The sequence below is a fragment of the Helianthus annuus genome, chromosome 4 (assembly GCF_002127325.2).
Source record: "Helianthus annuus cultivar XRQ/B chromosome 4, HanXRQr2.0-SUNRISE, whole genome shotgun sequence".
Taxonomy (NCBI): Eukaryota; Viridiplantae; Streptophyta; class Magnoliopsida; order Asterales; family Asteraceae; genus Helianthus; species Helianthus annuus.
Window position 1 is genome coordinate 206,587,562 of NC_035436.2, and position 20,654 is coordinate 206,608,215.

The 20,654-nt window shown below is 35.1% G+C and overlaps 2 protein-coding genes across 4 annotated transcripts; one reads left to right on the top strand and one right to left on the bottom strand.

The window, feature by feature from the left end:
• The first annotated feature begins 9,088 nt into the window (after positions 1-9,088).
• LOC110938224 (probable receptor-like serine/threonine-protein kinase At4g34500) lies at positions 9,089-19,060 on the top strand. Of its 2 annotated transcripts, XM_022180681.2 has the most exons (7): positions 9,091-10,088; positions 15,228-15,332; positions 16,179-16,301; positions 16,744-16,914; positions 17,738-17,867; positions 18,311-18,520; positions 18,767-19,060. In XM_022180681.2, exons 1-7 carry the CDS (start codon positions 9,505-9,507, stop codon positions 18,842-18,844), a joined length of 1,401 nt encoding a protein of 466 aa, XP_022036373.1. In that variant the 5' UTR covers positions 9,091-9,504; the 3' UTR covers positions 18,845-19,060. The 2 variants fall into 2 exon arrangements, with proteins under 2 accessions (XP_035844747.1, XP_022036373.1); XM_035988854.1 differs by lacking the exon at positions 18,767-19,060 and having other exon boundaries at positions 9,089-10,088; positions 18,336-18,509.
• LOC110938225 lies at positions 12,693-14,648 on the bottom strand. Of its 2 annotated transcripts, none has more exons than XR_002591292.1 (4): positions 14,248-14,454; positions 14,057-14,126; positions 13,595-13,640; positions 12,693-12,911 (listed from the first exon to the last, which is right to left on the bottom strand). XR_002591292.1 is itself a non-coding variant. In XM_035988855.1 (4 exons), the coding sequence occupies exons 1-4, from the start codon at positions 14,508-14,510 to the stop codon at positions 12,884-12,886; spliced, it is 393 nt and encodes a 130-aa protein (XP_035844748.1). In that variant the 5' UTR covers positions 14,511-14,648; the 3' UTR covers positions 12,693-12,883. The 2 variants fall into 2 exon arrangements, 1 of the variants encoding a protein (XP_035844748.1); XM_035988855.1 differs by having other exon boundaries at positions 13,595-13,626; positions 14,248-14,648.
• Positions 19,061-20,654: the final 1,594 nt, after the last annotated feature.

Here is a 20,654-nt window from a genome sequence, read left to right on the forward strand (position 1 = left end):
CGAACAAAATGATGCTTCATTTATTGTACATCATCAAACCTTTTATTGTACATCATCAAACCTTATGTCCCCCACACCTTCATAAAATTAAAAGGATCACGACATATTATATGATAATACGTTTCTCGTAGGCAATTAATGATGATTAACGGTTGCTTTTTTGTTTCAAAAATTTGATTTACCATAATTTTAAGTTGTGAAAGTTACACGTGGAAACTAATTACAACGGTGAATCAATCATAAAAAGTTAGACGTTTCATCATAATGCGTTAGAGGAGTTATATAATGGACAACTTAATTTGTAGACATTTAGGTTGGACGTATGAAAGGATACAAACGAGTAAATTTTACACATTGGTCACTTTTTGTGGACCTATCATATTTAGAGAACGAGGCTATGTAAAATTAACCATCTTACTTAGGGGTTGTTCGTTTCAGCTCTTAATGAGTTTTTAATGTTTCAGATATCTTACTGGTTTAACACATAATAGTTTGGACTGTTTATTTCGCGAGTAGAAATCTGAATGGTCAAGCATTATACTGAGTCTGAAATGTTAAGACCTCTTATTTGAATTGATCAGACATTTGTCTCTGAATGGTTAAGCATTATACTGACTCTTGGTTCAGACCTCTTACTATTTAGCACTTACCTATTTACAAGTTGCCAAACAACCCCTTATGTCGTGCTCAGAAAACTTATTAAATTTGATGGACTACGTTCTGTAAAGCTATTTCACATAGATGTAATTTTTTGAGGATTTCTGAAAATTGCTAAACACGATTATATAAAGTCACTTTATATAGTTGTGTAGAGTGTTTTTTTTTTTTAATATTTGAAGCAGTTAAATCATCTTACATAGTCGTACAAAGAAAATTAGGGATTTTTTGTGAGTCGAGTCACATTTATGGAGTTATATTAGGAATTTGAATGTTTTCATGTAATGAACTACATAGACCAGAACACTTTGATTCAAGTGACTTGGTTTAAGCATTCTATCGAACAATAGGCATGCATAATTACTTATAATATAAATATGTTTAACAAAAGTTATAACCCGACATCAAATTCATAACAATTCACCACACTAGCCCAACTAATGAACAGTGTTGTAGTAATCTCTAGTCGCTAGTTGGGCGGTAGGGCGATGACTAGTGATTAATCGGAATTAATTGAGATTAGACGGGATTAGTTGTGATTAATCGACGCCTAGTCGAGATTTTTGCAACCATGCTAATGAAACCACGTGTGGTATTATGGTAAATACTTCATTGTTAAACATTGTGAAACCACATAAAGGTCGTAAGTGGTGATTTATACTCAAATGATGCACGCTAAAAGTTCTTGGTGATTGTAAGTGCGGCAACCTGCATGTAATTGTGTTTTACGCAATTATGGTCAACACAAGTCAATCAGAGTTTAGCTAACTTTGAAATGGTTTTCAAAGTTGTTGGCCAAGTCAATCCAAGTTTAGTTTGGATTAAGGACTTAGCTTGGTCAATCCAAAAGTGTGTGTTTAGGTCTTCGTGACCATGTGGACTCGGTGTCCGGGTCTATGTGCCAGTTTGTGTTAGTGATAGGATGTGTACTCTTTCGATACGTTTATGTAATCTGTGATGATTCAATTAAGAAATAGTTATTCTTTTATCTCGTTTATTCTTTCAATTATTGTTTTCGTCTTAATCAAGAACGATGTTCGTTGTGTTTGTCATCGTCTAGAGGATCCTGGGATCCTACAATGATCCTTATTCAAATGATGTACACTAAAATTCTGGATATAATTGTAAGGTTTAATATTGTTAAATCTAAGACGTAACGTGTTAAGCCATTCATAAGCTACTAGTGATCAACTAGTTAAAAGCTGAAAATTATTGAGCTTAAACAAGCTAGTCTGAGCTTGAACCTCTATTCGAGCTATATTTACATATGAGCTCGTGCCCAAGCGTCACCTATAGAGGTTGACCGGGCTCACTACTCTAGCCGAGTTTATTATTTATATGACCTGTATTAAATATATATATTTGTTTCGGGTGAGGTTCGGCTACAAAGTCCATTTTTCCTACAAAGTGTACAAAGTGTATAAAGTCATAAAACACTACAATTTCGACCATAAAACACACTCAAAACCCACAAATAACACAGTGAAGATCACTAAAACACAATATCCAAACCCTAACAGTCCATAAAAACGTCAAACACACCATCATAGAACTACGAATGTAAAACACAACATGATAATCAACATAAAACACATTAATGTTAGTCATTCGATAATCAAAGCCATATCATCCAAAACACAAAACACAACACAAAACCCACAAATATGGCGTTTTAGTAATCTTTACTTTGTTATTTGTGGGTTTTGAGTGTGTTTTATAGTTGACATTGTGTTGTTTTATGACTTTTTACACTTTCTAGGAAAAATGGACTTTGTACCCAACTCTCACCCTATTTCTATAATAATGACAATATAGTTATATATAAAGTTATGATAAAATAACTAAATCATATATATTTGTTATACTAGAAGGGTGTCCTCGCACTGCGACGGGGAACAGACATTGCCATGGGTGTACGTAGTTTGGTTCGGTTCGATTATTAGCCTCAATAGAAAGCGAAGTCATCGGTTTAATTTATTTGATTAAACAATCGATTTTCGGTTAATCAGTCCGGTTTATTCGATTTAATTGTCAGTTTTCAGTTGGGTTCGGTTAATAACCAAAATCAAACTTGTGCTAAAACTTTTGCTTAAAAATACATGCAATGAAAATATAAATATATGAAATAGAAATATAAATACATAAAATGAATAAATAAATAAATACATGAAAAAAAATGTATGAATAATAAAAAAAAACTAGGTAAGCATATCCCATGCTTGTAGTGAACTCGAAATCGAGTCTAACTTGTATGATCACAATTCTGAAAACATTTTCCACTCATAAGTCATAACCCAAAATAATATAAAAGGTCTCAGTTATGTATAACTATACAAACAACCGTAATTTACATAAAAATATAATTTTATAATTTATTTGTTCTGAAGCAAATTGTAAAATGAAAAAGAATAAAAAAGACGTCAGTTGAGAAATGTTGTGTTTCTTGTCTTACAAAGGAGGAAATGGCGATCATCATGTGCGATATTTGGTACTTGGGTCCGTCCATTCAGCTTTCTATAACCAATTTTCTGTGTCCTTTATTCTTTAGAAATATTTTATTTGACTTGTTTTTACAGATAACTAAAGATATGAAACTAAAAGAGAAATGAGACAAACCGGATTCTTTTAGCTTTTGAGATAAAATAATTATATTTTTTTTCCAAGAACTTTCCATGAGTTAAATGGATGGTTGGTCCCTGTGTTCGTAGATACTGTAGAGTTGGTCCTAATGCTTTAATGATTATAGAGTTAGTCTTAGTGGTTATAATTTTTTGTACTCGGGTAGTCCTTATGACTAATCTATGTTAATTTTCTTAGTTAAGTGTATGCGAAATTACTAGATTACCCTTAAACAATAAATAAAATAAAAAGAGGGTTGTATTTGCTTGAGTGTAAACTCTAAGGACAAAAATTGAACTTTACTCTGAAATGTAACAATCTTAAAATTAACAAAAAATCTCATATTTATTCATTTTTGAGTTAATTACATAAATGGATCCTGTAGTTTATACATAATTTCGCCTTTGGGTACTAACTTCTTTTTTTAACAGGTTTAGGTTCTATGGTTTCAATTTTGTAACACCTTTAGGTACTAACACCAAAATTAGTTAATTAATGACTAAAATACCCTTGCATTTTTTTAAGTTTATCAATGTAACACATTTGAGTACTAACACCTAATTTTATTTAAGTTTAAATCAATTTTACAAAATCTATATATTTTTTTATTTTCATTATTTTATTATATCTCTTAATTAACATAAACTCTATTTATTTATTTATTTATTTATTTTTCATATTTTTATTAAAGTTCTTATTTAACATAACCTACTTGTTACACCAGTATTTTTTTAAATAGATTTTTTTAAATAAAATCTACTAGCTATATAGTTTTATGTAAATTAAATTTTCGTTTTCAATTTTGGATTGAAATGATTGATAATAATAAATATCTTTCATGTAAAAGAAATTTAAGCCTTTTTTAACTCATTTTTTTGTTCATTTACATTTTACTATTTTAGAAAGGTATTTAATTTACATAAAACTATATAGCTAGGTATTTTAGATAAAACTATATAGCTAGGTATTTTAAATAAAACTAAAAAAATTTAAGCTTTTTTTTAACTCGTTTTTTTTTTTTTTGTAAAATAGATATTTAATTTACATAAAACTATATAGCTAGTAGATTTTACTGGTGCAACTAGTAGATTTTATTTAAATTAAATATCTTTCTAAAATAGTAAAATGTAAATGAACAAAAAACGAGTTAAAAATGGCTTAATTTTTTTTACATGAAAGATATTTATTATTATTATTATTATCAATCATATATATCCAAAATTCAAAACGAGTAAGGTTTACATTATTTAAAACTAGTAAGAAAATTAATTTACATAAAACTATATAGCTAGTAGATTTTATTTAAAAAATCTATTTGAAAAAAATACTGGTGTAACAAGTAGATTTTATGTTAAATAAGAAATTTAATAAAAATATGAAAATAAAAAATATAAATAGACTTTATGTTAATTAAGAGATATAATAAAAAGATGAAAATAAAAAAAATAAATAGATTTTGTAAAATTAATTTAAACTTAAATAAAATTAGGTGTTAGTACCCAAATGTGTTACATTGATAAACTTAAAAAAATGCAAGGGTATTTTAGTCATTAATTAACTAATTTTGGTGTTAGTACCCAAAGGTGTTACAAAATTGAAACCATAGAACCTAAATCTGTTAAAATAAAAAGTTAGTACCCAAAGGCGAAATTAGGTATAAACCACAGGACCCATTTGTGTAATTAACTCTTCATTTTTAAAGGATCCGATTCACAATACGAGTCGGTTCGGGCATTCATTTTTGGAGGATGTTACACTATACCTTTACCATAAACTTTTTTTTTAATTTAAAATTATATATATATATATATATATATATATATATATATATATATAAACTTAGTCTTAGATGTTGTTTATAAAAAAATTCTGAATTAAAAGTTTTATAAAATAAATAATAGAATTTAGATTATCTAGTTTTTAATTGTCTTTTTTTTTTAAGAATTCTCTATATATTAAAATTCAAACACAATGAATAGTAACACCATCAACGGTATAAGGAAATAGTATCGGGTATTGGTATCAAATTTATCAAACCGGGTATATTTTCGGTACAAAACCACTACCGACTTTTGACATTTTCGGTATCGGTTCGGCACCGGTATTCACCGGTTTTTACCCTCATCAACGGTATAAGCAAATGGTATCGGGTGCCGGTACCGGTACCGGTATCAAATCTATCAAACCGGGTATATTTTCAGTACCGAATCGGTACCGACTTTTAACATTTTCGGTATCGATTCGGCACCGGTATTCACCGGTTTTTACCCTCAAATACCGGCACCGTACCAATACCGACCGATACCGAACCGTACTGTACCAGGTATATTCGGTACCGGTACCCATTTTTGGGGATTTTCGGTAACGCTGCTTTCGGTACCGGTTGATACCGAGCTCATCAAATCCTGTAGCGACGTAGCAACGCAAGTAATTGCATCGTTTAGATTACTTTTCATACACACTGTAAGTAAACTGTATTTCGTTTGAATGAGATTTTATATACACAACAACTTATTTTGTTTTCTTTTTGTCTTTGTCTATAATGAATAAATTGTAGCATGTAAAATTAACTTGGATATTTATATTATTGATGAGCAAATCGTATAAAATCCTGTAATCAAACCGGTATCGTATCGGTACCAAATTTACCATACCAATCATTTTCGGTACCAATTTGGTACCCACATTTTGGCGTTTTCATCAGAACCGTTACTTTTGGTTCGACACCGGTCTAGCACCATACATGTATTTACTGATTTTTACCTTCAAATACCATAACATACCGTATCGTACCGAGCATTTTCGGTGCCGGTACCTAATTTCAATGATTTTCCAGATCGGTACTTTCGGTGCCGTTACCGGTACCGAACTCATCCATATTTTAACGTGTTAGCACCGTAATAACTAAACTGAAAACAACCGAATTTCCAACGTGTAGGACGTGTGGGTCCTATTATTATATATTAGATTATTTAAAATCATTTTTTTAGGACGGAGTGACTATCGTTACCACGTCATTTTTATTTATGTTTTGATATTCGGTATCTGCTTGCCGTTGCCGACACACGTTTTCCAGACATTAGATCCCCGCCGCAACGCGCGGACGAAAAATCAACTAGTTAACTTCAAGGACCATTTTGGTCATTTTAGATAGGGGTGCAAATGAGTCGAGCTACTCGCGAGCAATTCGAGCTCGGCTCGAAAAAAAAAGCTCAAACGAGCCGAGCTTAAACGAGCTCGAGCCCGAGGCTAAAAAACAAGCTCGATTAGTAAACGAGCCCGAGCTTCGCTTATCGAGCTCGAGCCGGCTCGCGAGCCTAAACGAGCTTTCTATTTATATATTTTTTTATTAATATATTAAACATATATTTATATAATAATAATTACCATTTATATAAATATAAAAAAATAACTTAATTATATGTATAATAATAATTATAATTAATATAAATTAATTAATAAATACTAAACGGGTCAAGCCCGAGCCGAGCTCGAGCTTGAAAAATTACCTTCGAGCCGAGCTCGAGCTTTAGAAATAAAGCTCGAATCGAGCCGAGCTCGAGCTCGAGCTTTCATATGTTAAACAAGCTCGAGTTCGAGCCTGGTCGAGCTTGGGCTCGGCTCGGCTTGTTTGCACCCCTAATTTTAGAAAGAGTTAAATGCCATTTTAGGCCCTGTGGTTTGGGTCATTTTGTCAGTTTAGTCAAATACTTTCATTTTTCTCATGTGGGTCCAAAAAGGTTTCAACATTGCTATTTTAGTCCATTGGGTTAGCTTCATCCATTTTTTCTGTTAACCGGAAGGACAATTCGGTCATTTTATATGTAATTATGTTAACTAGAAAAGGCGATTCGGCCATATAAAATGACCAAACAGCCCTTCTCGTTAATAGAAATAATGGATGAAGTTAACCCAGTGAACTAAAATGGCAACATTGAAACCTTTTTGGACCCACATGCGAAAAATGAAATCTTTGGACTAAACTGACAAAATGGCCCATATCACAGGGACTAAAATGGCATTTAACTCTTTTAGAAACTTAAAAGCTTAAGTTTTAACTTATATTGCAAGATTTCTGACATCGCGCCTTAAAAGTTGGTTTTAAAAAATAGAATCAGACATCGCGCCTTCTTTGCATTTTCCGTCGATCTAATCCGGCGAACCAGTTCTACGCCGGTTTTCTTGTTCCATTTGACCGTTTCTAACTTATATTGACCGTTCAACGCTCAACAAGAGCATCAAAACAACAAATGTATCACGAGTTGTTCTCCTGGCCAATCCAACCAGCCAGCCATACCGGTAGAGGTGGCGCTGATGTTATGGCACATTTTCGAACCTGATTGAATACTACTAATCATCAAAGGCCAACGCAACGACCAAGCTCAAGATTCAGAATACAAGTTCCGAGCCTGTGAAGAAGGGAATGGCCGATTTCCGAAAGAGCTCAATCAACGAAGGAAAATGAGGCCCAACCTCCTTAACCCAGTTTAATCGGTGACGTAGGGAAGCTGCTAGTGCCAGGCGAAGACGACCGTGCCTTGAACTTCCTCAAGCTGCTAGTGTCAGACGAGGGTACCCGCATGGGTGCCCTGCCCCCTTAGACGGTCTATATATATTTGGGGCGACTGGTCACTTATGAGGCCAACTTGTAGAATTGTGAACGGATTGATAGCTTGACCGGACTTATAAAAAAACAAAATCCTGTAATTCAAAAGTCATATATTTTGTTTATTTTATACCTTTATGTTTATCAATATCTTGCACTATACGTTTATTTTATACCGGATAAATACGTAGAGCACGTAGTGCATTGTAAAGAGCTCCCTGGGTTCAAATATCGGCATGACTGGGTGCGAGATATTTTGTAGGACATCCTGAGAAGAGCTAAGATTTCGGCTAAGAAAGAGGCTTCTGTGAATTTCCTTACGGACCCTATGGAAGGGGGATCTACTCCACGACCAGCGGATCTGCTCGTATTTGGTTGGGCTAGGGGAAACATGCTTGTGTGGACCTCACGGGGGTTTCCCCTCTAGTTGGTTTAAGGGAAAACGAGTTTGTAGCTGGACAAGCAACAAGAAAGGCAGAATCGAGAAAGTTGATAAGCACGCTAAAGCTTGTGCAGAGAACCAACATGTTTTTGTCCTTTTTTCCTTTGACACATTTGACTCCCTAGCGTCAGAATTTATCCAATTCCTGAACAGGGTCCAACGGGTCGTCCACAAAAATTGCTTAGCCTCAGGTGGACGGGGTTTTGTCTTTGGTAGATTTGGGTTTGCAATTCAGAAAGGGATGATAACGCAGTTTGTTGCCCGTCTACCTTCTATCTTGATATAACTTGGCAAGTATGAATAAAATCGACAGGCAATCAAATATATATAAAAAAATTTAAATTACGTCTGATTTTTCTTAATATTTTATTGATATAAAAAAGATTTCAGAAAATAAGATACCCTTACCAAACTAGTAAAAGGATAAACATTTGACTTTACAAAACGTTAACACACCGACGGTGGTGGCATTTCTGTCATTTCACGTAACCAACGTACAATCTTTCTCTTTCTCCTATTAGAAAGTCCAGTCATCACCAGTAGTGGCTCAACGGTAATAATCTCCAATATACATTTTCTGAAAGGCCTATTCTATACACACCCCCCCTCCTTCCTGATTACACCCCCTTTGTGAGAGGAAAACTGTCGGTCCCACGCAGGCCCCACCTGTAAGTATGTGAGAGGAGGGGGGTGAAAAAAGTAAATAGGGGGGTGTAGAAAGTAGCACCCTTTCTGAAATCATATTTAACCCCATTGTCTCCACTACACTCACACTCCGCCATTATTTTGTCCATCTGAATCCCCTGTTTTCTCTTTCTCTCTCTTAAAAAATGCACTCTCTCACCTAGTACAAATTCATCACAACATCACTAAATTCCGTCACGGTGATCATTGTTCTGACATCTAATTTTTTTTTTATGCCAAGACTAAATGAAATTCTCTAGTTAAGAATTCTCTAGAACTAGTATGAACTAGTATAGATAGGTGATGAAAGTCTCATTTTGAGACGCGTTCTATTTAACATCAATCTCATCACAACATCACTGAATTCTGTCACGGTTGTCCTGTTTTTAGCACCTGATTTTTTTTGATATATCCGAGCCAAAGGCTAAATCTCAGTGGATCGTGTCAGCAACGTTGTCTGCTTAGACAACTTTAACATTGGATTTGGTCGGAAACAATGGCGGATTCCGGTAACACACCGTCCACCGGAGGCGGTGTTGGCCTCACCTCGAAGACATCTATACTAGGGCAAAAGCTCTACGTCATCATCATCGTCACGGTAATAATCGTGACGGTGGTGCTCTTACTGATTCTGTTCTGTATCCGACGAAATTCGAATGCTAAACGACGTCGTAGGATGCACATGAAGCACAGCTCAGGACTGCTGCCGTTGGTTTCCGAACCGATCAACGAAGAATCGACTGAGAAAACATCTAAATTGAGTGAGTTTGAGAAGGATGATGATGATGAGAAGGATGAGATTAAACCGATTGTGAAAGTTGTTGAGAGTAAATTAGGGTTTACTAATTCTGGTAGTAACGAATCGGGGACGAGCCGTAGCGACGGTGCTGCGTCGTCGGTATCGGCAGAGAATTTGAGTAATTTAGGGTGGGGGAAGTGGTACGGTTTGAACGAGCTTGAGATTGCGACGAGTAATTTTGCGACGGAGAATGTGATCGGAGAAGGAGGGTATGGAATTGTGTATAGAGGGGTTGTTCGTGATGGTACTGTGGTGGCTGTGAAGAATCTTCTAAACAATAAGTGAGTTTTCTTCCATTTATGTTTTATGTTTCAGTTTGATCTCATCTTGTTAGATTTAAGATTGATAGATGTTTTCAGAACTGGATCGGGCCAGACAATGAACCGAACGTCTTAGTGGTTTACTGGTAGGACAAAATTTATGAACATGATGAGTTTAGCTACAACCTAAAAATCTGGTTTTCTTTTAATTTTTATATATTTGCAAATTTATTGATACATGAAGACTTAAATAAATAAAATATAGAGTCTTGAGTAAATTAATAAGAAAATGAGATTTACATGGAAGATATATTGAAAAAAAAGCTGAAAATCCGGTCCGACCACCCAATTTGGTAACCAACGGGTTAACCGGACCATTTCTATGCCCGGTTGTCAGTCTAGCTGTCTGATCTGGTTTTCGAAACATTGAAGATTGATGGTTGCCGGAAGTCTTGGTTACGCTTTCAGGCGACTTGGTATTACATTTTTGTTTAAATGAAACTAAAAGAATAAACTAAGGAACAAAAGGAAAATAAAATATTTATGTTTTGGGAATGACATAAGAGTAGTACATCATAAACTAAAATTACACCTTTAATACATTTTTAGGATCTAATACATTTTTAGGGTGTCACTGCTGTATCAAAAGCACATCTTTTTAATTAATAGTAAACAAATGTAGCAACTATTACTTTTTGGATTTGGAAGCTGATCCATCTTTAGATCATAATAACTTTTTAAGTTGAAAGCATATTGGTCCTTCCATGAGAAGACATCCTCAATTTGTCTTGATATTCGGCTGCTAGCAATATAAAATAAAGAGTAAATTACGATTTTGGCACACGTGGTTATATCACTTTTACCATTTTAGCCTAAAAAAGATTTTTTTTTAACATCTGAGCCTCCAACGTCTTTTTTTCTAACCATTTTGGCCCCTAACGTCTTTTTTTCTAACCCTTTTGGCCCCTAACATTTAATGTAACATTTAATGGATAAGGTTAGTGTTAGGGGCCAAAAGGGTTAGAAAAAAAAAACGTTGGGGCCTCAGATGTTAAAATATTTTTTTTGGGCTAAAATGGTAAAAGTGATATAACTACAGGGGTCAAAATCGTAATTTACTCTAAAATAAAATATTATAATATCGTAAAAATTTCCCTTCAAATTTGAACTTGTAGAATAGGCATTTATTGTTCAACCTTAAATTTTAATTTATGTTTCTGTAAGAAACTAAGAATGGATAAAATAGAGAATTTAATATTTTTGGACCCCATTTTTCATGGGCATCAATTTAACTCATAGTTACTAAATCATAAATCAATCATGTTAGACTCACGGGTTTCGGGTTGCTTGTTGATATGTTCAACTGAAACATCATGACCCATATTTTTATCCGTGTTGACCTAACCCAGTAATCTAATTGTAAACGTGTTAATCGGGTTGATGAGTTGTAAAAATAAGCTAAATGAGTTAGCGGGTTAACCTGTTTAAATTAGGGTGTACCTATTGGCACACCCAAATGCCTATATGCACATCAAAAAGGCTTTTTTGTCCTATATGCACACCCTGCAGTGTCGAGCTTTGGCCAAAGCGCGGCGTTTTGGTCCGGTCAACCAGACAAAAGACTGACGGGTCTCTTAACCGGACCAAAACGCCGAGCTTTGGCCGCGTTTTGGTCCTGTCAACCAGACAAAAAACTGACAGGGTGTCTGGTTGACAGGACAAAAACGCGGCCAAAGCTCGACGTTTTGGTCCGGTCAACAGACCCGTCAGTCTTTGTCTGGTTGACCGGACCAAAACGCCGCACTTTGGCCATAGTTCGACACTGCAGGGTGTGCATATAGAACAAAAAAACCCTTTTTGGGCTGACTATCTACACACCAAGTGTGCAAATAGTCTCCCCCTTAAATTAAACGGGTTTAAAAACAAAACCTTTTTGGGCTGACTATCTAAACACATCCTTTTATTAAACGGGTTTAAAAACAAAACCTAAATTCTGACTATTTTCATGTTGTATTAGTGTCTCACATGGAACCCTGGGCTTATAGCTCAGTGGTTATGGAAATGAGGGAAAGACTCCTGACCGAATGGTCTTGAGTTCGATTCTTGATCCACCCGGATTTTACCGGCTTTGCATTGTCGTGCACTCGGGCGGGTGCAGGGTCGGGTTTTTTCCCGGAACTGGTGGCATGGTGGGCTAGGGGCTCCGTACGTGCAGGTTGGGCTGCCGCGGGCTACCTTTCGGCCAATGGGTGTCGTATACGGAGTACCCGGCGATTCTTACGTTAAAAAAAAAAGTGTCTCACATGGATGTTGGTGTAAAGAATGCGAAAGCCTTACTATGAATGCTCACCATTTTGGAAAATGGAGCTGAACACAATCCACCTTTTCGGAATAAATTTAAAAAATTGGATCACGTGGATGTTGGTGTATAGAATGTGCGCCTTGTGTGAGAAATGTAGGAGTGCTTCCAGACAGGGTGTTGCATATATGTTTAATTAATATTTTATTTAAAAGAAATGGTCAATTTGTAGTGGTCATATATATATACTAGGTTATAGCCCGCGTGTACACGCGGTTTAACATATGAAAATACTTTGAATTTGTTCAGATTTAATGAAAACTAAATGAAAATAAATTCAATATTAATAATATAAACTTAAAATTGTATTTGTTCAATACACTTCTCAAACTTATTATATGTTGAATAAATCCACAACTGAAGTGTAATCACTTGGGCCTCACCTTCATTGACAGTGCCATGATTTGTTTGTAACTTGTAATACACATTAGCAGTACCAGCAGTGCCAGGACCAAAATCATACTATCTCCATTGTATGAGCCGATCTGAAAAAAAAAAACAGATATAAAAAATCAAAAAATAAAAAAACACCAAGTCCCATTTCATATCTTAAATTATCTTGAACAGAAGTGAAGCCATCAAATAGCATCACTTGCCTTTAGTACATTCCTTCTATGATACTTGAATAGTTAAAGAATATGGTTTTAATTTCACTAAGGGAAGTATACTGGTAATGTCCAATTAAGATTCAAAATACAATCTGATTCAAACAAAGAAGCTCCAAAACCTTATACGCCCAGTTTTAGATGCACGGGTCAGAATTGCCAGGCCAAGGCAGCATTGAGTTATGGGTCGAAAGTCAAAACGGACAGTTGTTTTACGAACCAGCCCATATGGGTTTCGGATCGGGAATGCTACTAACAAATCTTAACAGCATTACAGTTCTAAAATCATGATTATGGTCATTAAATTCCACTATAATTACCTCACAATTTCCATCAAAACAACTAATCAAAATACAAATCACTCTTTCTTTAACCTAATATCACAGAAGACTTCGATTCTTAGTTGATTTGTGTACCTAGTTCCCCATTATCATTTCACTATGTACCTAGTTCCCCATTTTACTGATCAACATACTCTATTCCCCACCAACAATTTCTTTACTTCTGTTATGCTTCACCACCACTTGAAATTAAAAAAAAAAAAAAAAACTGATAGAACTAACCTTGAAGAAGCCCACTGGTCCACCGTCTTCCGCTATATCATCATCTCTAACACCATCAATCGAAACAGAAATAAACAGAAAAACACTAAGAGATTACAAAGTCAAAGTCGTATGTTCTTTGTTATATAAATACTGTACATCTAACAAATAATCAATTCTTAGTTCTTTGTTTACAGAAAAAACTTATGACATATCGGCTTTCCGAAAGTAACTCACTTCAATCGATTAACTTAAAAAATCAGATTAGGTCATTCAACTATTCAAATTGTAGTAAATCCTAAATTGTTTAAAAAATTAAAACTACACTGTGCATCATAACAATTACTTTGTAAACAATTAAAACACGTTGATCAAAATAATACTATCATTTGTTACAAACTACAGTCAAATAACACAAATTAACTATCAATCAATAACAGATACAAATGAACAGAACAATAAACGAATTATAAAACAACTTACAACACGATTTCTTAGCTTCGAAAGAAGCGAAACGCTCCGATAAAACACCATCGCTGATAAACAAAACAAACTGCAATGTAGAATCAACAAAACAATCGTCAAATAGGCGCAAAAACGCAGATCTGGAGACTGAAAATAATAAAATTGAAATTGATGTTGTGATGATGATTGATTGATTAGAGTTGTTGTACCTTGACTCGGAAAGGAAATGAGAGGAGAATACTGGAAAGAAGGAGAGATGGAATGGTGATGCGTTGTTGAACTTGAATATGTAAACGAATAAAAACAAATTTAGGGTTTCTTGGCTGAAAGGAAAAAGGAAATAAGGTGCAGGGAAATAATGAATCCAAAAGTTGATAGTGAGAGGACAGGGTAATGAGTTTCTTGGGATGAGTAAATGGAATTCAAATTCAAAAATTGAATCCACATAATCTGGCCGCCCAAATTTCAGCATATTTGAAAGAATTAATAATACACAAAAATTGAAAAATCTCACAAAATTACACCTAGGATAGGATGATGTGGACTGGCTAGAATTTTGACATGTGTATTGGTTGAATGTGGGGGTGCCAAGTGGCAGAACCTTGTTCTTTTATTAGGTATAGAGATTTTTTAATTTTTTTATAATTTCTACCTTGGATCTGCAGCAAAGACCCACAATACATCATTTAGGGTAAATTTCTTTTTGAGTCTCTGTGTTTTAGTGTTTTAACTAGTTGAGTCCAAAAGCAAAAAATTTAACGACCTGAGTCCCTATAAGCATTTTCATTAACCATTTGAGTCATTTTGAGTCCAAATTTTAACTTGTCCAATTTTTTGGACTCAAGTCGTTATAAAATGAACAAAATTGGACTCAAAACGTTATAAAATAAATGACTAGGGACTCAGGGCGTTAAACTTTTTGATTTTGGACTCAAATGGTTAAAACCACTAAAACACAGAGACTCAAAAAGTAATTTACCCCATAATTTACTTATTATGGGGCTCATATGGTGGCTTTAAATGTAGATGACCCATTACTCTTGATGCTAACCATTTTCTTCTATTAATCTTTTATTATTTAGTTACTTTTTTTTTTTCTCTAAAGTAATGTATACCAATTAAGGCATACTTGAAGCTTTTTTGACCAAAATATTGCATCACTTAACTTTAATTATCTCATATTTTGTAGGGGCCAGGCAGAGAAGGAATTTAAAGTAGAGGTTGAAGCAATTGGAAAAGTAAGGCATAAAAACCTTGTGGGTCTAATTGGATTTTGTGTAGATGGTGCTAAAAGGTAGTTATCGCTTTGCATCTTCAGTTTATTTTGGTTTATAGGGTGGCAAAATGGACCGGTCGGATGGGTTGGGTAATAAGTCAAAACAAGCAAGTTTCTACGCACATGTTAAATGGGTCAGGTTGATACCAGTGGCGAAGCTTGAGATTTCCAACCAAGGGTCGAAAACGTATATACCAAAATATTTCTATAAAACCAGGGAGTCAAAAACGTATATACCCAAAAATTTCTATACGAAAACTACATACTCTCCACTACTGAGCGAAAAGTTCGGGGGGTTGGCCGCCCCCTCCCGCCCCTACTATCCTACGCCCATGGTTGATACGAAACAATTTATTTGGATTTAAACTAATTAACGTAATAATTGCGATTACAAAAAGTGTAGTGTTAAAGTAATAATCCTACTTTATGTAATAAATCAATTTTGGAGGTTTTATGCATTTCAATACATATTGGATGAGTTTGGACACGTTTAACATGTTAATAATCATATTATAGTTAAATCTTTTAGGCTAACCTTTGTTAAAGATAAATTATAACCACACTCGACCCGTTTTGGTTAATATCAAAATATATGTAATCTACTCTTCAACTTTTCGACCCCTCAGGGGCGAGGCTTTGTTTTTATTAGATTAGGGTTTTCTATTCAGAAAGGGATAGCGGCACAGTTTGTTGCTCGTCTACCTGCTATCCTTATGTAATTTGCCCTGATGATTAGAATTAATTATATATCAATCTATGTTAGTTAAAGCTTACCTTTCAGATCGTTACCCTTTCCATTTACGCAACACCAAGTAAACGAATATTAGGTACTAATATAGTGTGCATGCATCCGTCGTCATTCAGATTGCTTGTGTATGAGTATGTTGACAATGGAAATCTGGAACAATGGTTGCATGGCGATGTTGGACCTATCAGCCCTTTAACATGGGAAATCCGAATGAGGATTGCAATCGGGACCGCAAAAGGGTATACTCTCGTTTATTTTTTTATTTTTTTTTCATTTCAAAACGGGCAGTTGTTGCAGTTGTTGAACCCTGTTGACTACAGTGGCGGACCTAGAAATTTTTTTTGGGGGTGCGGATGAAGTGTTCAACCATAACTTCAAGGGGTGCGGTCGGGTTTTTTGCTAAAAATATACACTAAATTATTTTTTCAAGGGGTGCCGCTCACTCTGGCCAAAGGCTAGGTCCGCCCATGGTTGACTATATTTTTGAATGATTATATCCCTGGACTTTTGAATGACTAGTCCATTCTATAAAGTTTAGGGACTTAATTTATTTGAAAATTAAAAAAAAAAGTGCATAGGATCATCGACAATTGCCCTATGAAGAATTATTCTATAATTACTCATTATTATATAATATGAAAGTGTATCATTTGCGATCCTAACACGGTTTAATTGCATTAGCTTGGCATATTTACATGAAGGATTGGAACCAAAAGTTATCCACCGCGATGTTAAATCAAGCAATATTCTCCTAGATAGAAAATGGAACGCAAAAGTATCTGATTTTGGACTTGCTAAGTTATTAGGACCTGAAAAAAGCCATGTCACCACACGCGTAATGGGCACATTCGGGTTAGTTATTTCACTAATCTTGTTATTAAAGAATTTTATTGTATTAAATACCAAGGTATTTAATTGAGAACTGCAATAACGGAGTAATCATTTGTACGTAGTGCTAACCAGATATAATGGGAGATTTACATAACCGTCTTATGTATCACAATTAAAGCAATATATATAAGTGTTTATGCGGTTCTCGCATTTCTTGACTTAAAAATGGTTATGCATACCTTTTGGGTCATTATGTGGATGGGGTCATCCTTAAAATACCCTATAATGACCTAAGTGGGACAAAAAGTTATTAATGACTCAATTGTACAAAAGAAAGTACCACGAAAACCGGGCAAAGGTGTACATTGGTATTTTATGCAAAAAAAGGCCTTAATTTTTTTTAAAGGAAAAATTACAAGTTTTGTCCTTTATCTTTATACCACTTTTCAGGCGGTGTCCTTTTTAACGAACGTTGACAGGCGGTGTCCTTTACTAGGTATTTTGTTGCAAGTTTAGTCCTTTACACCCAACCCAGTTAAAAAACCCTGTTAATTGTTGGGTGTAAAGGACTAAACTTGCAACAAAATACCTAGGTAAAGGACTAAACTTGCAACAAAATACCTAGTAAAGGACACCGCCTGTCAACAATTAACAGGGTTTTTTAACTGGGTTGGGTGTAAAGGACTAAACTTGCAACAAAATACCTAGTAAAGGACACCGCCTGTCAACATTCGTTAAAAAGGACACCGCCTGGAAAGTGGTATAAAGATAAAGGACAAAACTTGTAATTTTTCCTTTTTTAAATCTTCCATCCTGCAATAACATATATGTGATTGATTTCCAGATACGTGTCACCCGACTATGCAAGCACAGGGATGCTAAATGAGTGTAGTGATGTCTACAGTTTTGGAGTTTTACTCATGGAAATAGTAACCGGAAGAAGCCCAGTTGATTATTCCCGAGAACCGGGAGAGGTACTATAAGTATAAGATTGAAGTATACGTGTCAAGATGTGCGGGTCGGGTACGGGTCAAACTGGTTATGGTTGAAAAGGGTCATTTTTAGTAGGTGTTGAAATGGGCTGGGTCATGGTGGGTTTGAACTGCTGACCCATATAGCTGAAAAAAAATGTTTGACCCCTTCATAGGTAAACGGGTCAAATTTATCACTGGTAAACGGGTCAAAGTTATCACCCTTCATAGGTAAACATGCCAAAATTATCACAAGTTTTATAATCAATCCTCTTGTATTTGAACTGCTGACCCATATAGCTGAAAAAAAATATTTGACCCCTTCATAGGTAAACGGGTCAAATTTATCACTGGTAAACGGGTCAAAGTTATCACACTTCATAGGTAAACGGGCCAAAATTATCACATGTTTTATAATCAATCCTCTTGTATTTGATTTATTTTAGATGAATTTGGTTGACTGGTTTAAAGGAATGGTGGCAAGTCGTCGCGGCGAAGAGTTGCTAGACCCGAAGATTCAAGTGCCACCACCTTCTAGAGCTTTGAAGCGTGTATTGCTAGTGTGCCTTCGGTGTATAGACATGGATGCAAATAAACGCCCAAAAATGGGCCAAATCGTACACATGCTCGAGGCAGATGATTTCCCTTTCCGCACAGTAAGTTATCTGTTCATAAATAAGCAGATATGATCCATAGGACAAAATGGGCAGGTCGGGTCGGGTAAATGTCTAAAAGGATCATTTTTTGTAAAAGGTGTCACGGGTCGGATTGGGTCGGGTCGGGTTGGGTTGGGCTGATCTCGTTTTTTTCATAAATATTTAGGCATGAAAAACAGAAGGCAATATGTACACGATTATAATATGTAAGCATAAATCTTAAATAGTATCGTTTACATCTTGCAGGAACCTCGCCCGCAGAGAGATATGGCTACGTTTCGTGCGGGTGAGGAAGCTGGAAGTAAAGCGCCTTCGGTGAATTAGTTCTCGAGCGCGTTATCAAAATTTGTTTGTTCTTTATCGCTAAAATGATTATAGGTACGCGAATGCTTTTAAAGATAAAATATTTTGTTCAGAAAGAGCATTGTAAATAGAGTGAGTTGTTTGCAGTTGAAATTATTTGGTTACTTTTGCTATATGTAAACAGATGTATGTAAACAAAAAGCACTCAAATATTGAACATGGTAGCTTTTAGAAGAACAAGTATTTTGTCACCTTTACGGCTTTACATATCGGTTATCGGACCCCTAGTGGTTTTTGGTTGTCATATCTATTTGCTTAATAAACAGATCGTGTTCAGGTTGAGCTGTTTAATTAAATGAGTCATTTTTAAAGTCGACCTGCTTACCCATTTAACCCATTTTTTACAACCCACCAATATGATTAGCACATTTACAACTTTGTTTATTACCTGTCAACCCGTTTTACATGTTTAGATGATCGAGTTAATCAAACTGTATTTGGGTTGCATGATTTAAGTGTGTACAACTTAGAGTTGAGGTTTTTACACGGGTAAAATTATGGTTCATGTTCAGGTTGAACAGTTCAACAAATCAACTCGCAACCTATCAACCAGATACAATGGATACAATTGACACCCCTCCTTGGTTTAGAGACGAGCTTACATTTGTGACTTTCATACTTAATTTAAACTTCGTACACACACTTGTATAAAGAGTCGTACACTTCCTCATCATTAAGCATGTCAATCCTCACTCGACATGGAGGATATCCACCCAATGATAGTATGGATTAGTGGCGGCCCATGATTTTTTTTTCTGGGGCTAGTTGGGGGGCTTAACTAAACTTTGAAGGAGGCGAATGAGATTTTTGCTTAAGGGGCCGCCTCCCTCCCTCCCTCCCTCCCCCCCCCCCCCCCCCCCCCCCCCGTTTTACATGTTTAGATGATCGAGTTTTGTCCTTTGTCTTTATACCCATTTTCAGGCGTTGTCCTTTATGTTCAAAATTGACGAGTTTTGTCCTTTATGTTTTCATATCATACACATTTTATCCTTTAGGCCTAACCCAGTTAATTTTTTCAGTTAAATTTGGTCATGTGCAACATTTTTGTCAATTCAAAGGTAAGTTCAACGGATGATTTACAGCTCAAAGCTTCTGCAATCTTTGAATTGACAAAAATGCCCTCATGTACAAAGCACATGACTAAATTTAATTGAAAAAACTAACTGGGAAAGGCCTAAAGGACAAAACGTGTATGATATGAAAACATAAATGACAAAACTCATCAATTTTAAACATAAAGGACAGCACCTGAAAATAGGTATAAAGATAAAGGACAATATTTAAAATTCACTCCTAATTTATTATACTTGCACACTTGATGGACCTAAATTTTTAATCATATGGGGGTATAGTTTTTCACTCTTTGTATGTTTATCTAGTGATATTTTCTACCGGGTTGAGTCATCAGTTTTTTTTTTGTTTGATGTGGAGTCGGGGTCATCAAAATTCTTGAGGTTTTGAGTGTAAATACATGTTTTCCAATTTGATTTGGTTTGTTGTTACACATCCGTCAAGGCACATACGTAGGGATGTGACGATCGTAATGCCATAACCAAGTGTGCGTTTAATGTGTCACGACATACATCGGGACAAAACAATCTCAAATAACCCAAACATGTCCGATTTGGATCACAATTCCAACACGCAAGCAAACAATGCAAAAATAATCAAGTCTTAAAGAAATAAATTCTTCTTTGATAGACAAATGCTGGTCTTCACTAAAGCTTATCAGCTAACTTCAATTTTACCATTACGTGAAAATGCTAAAATA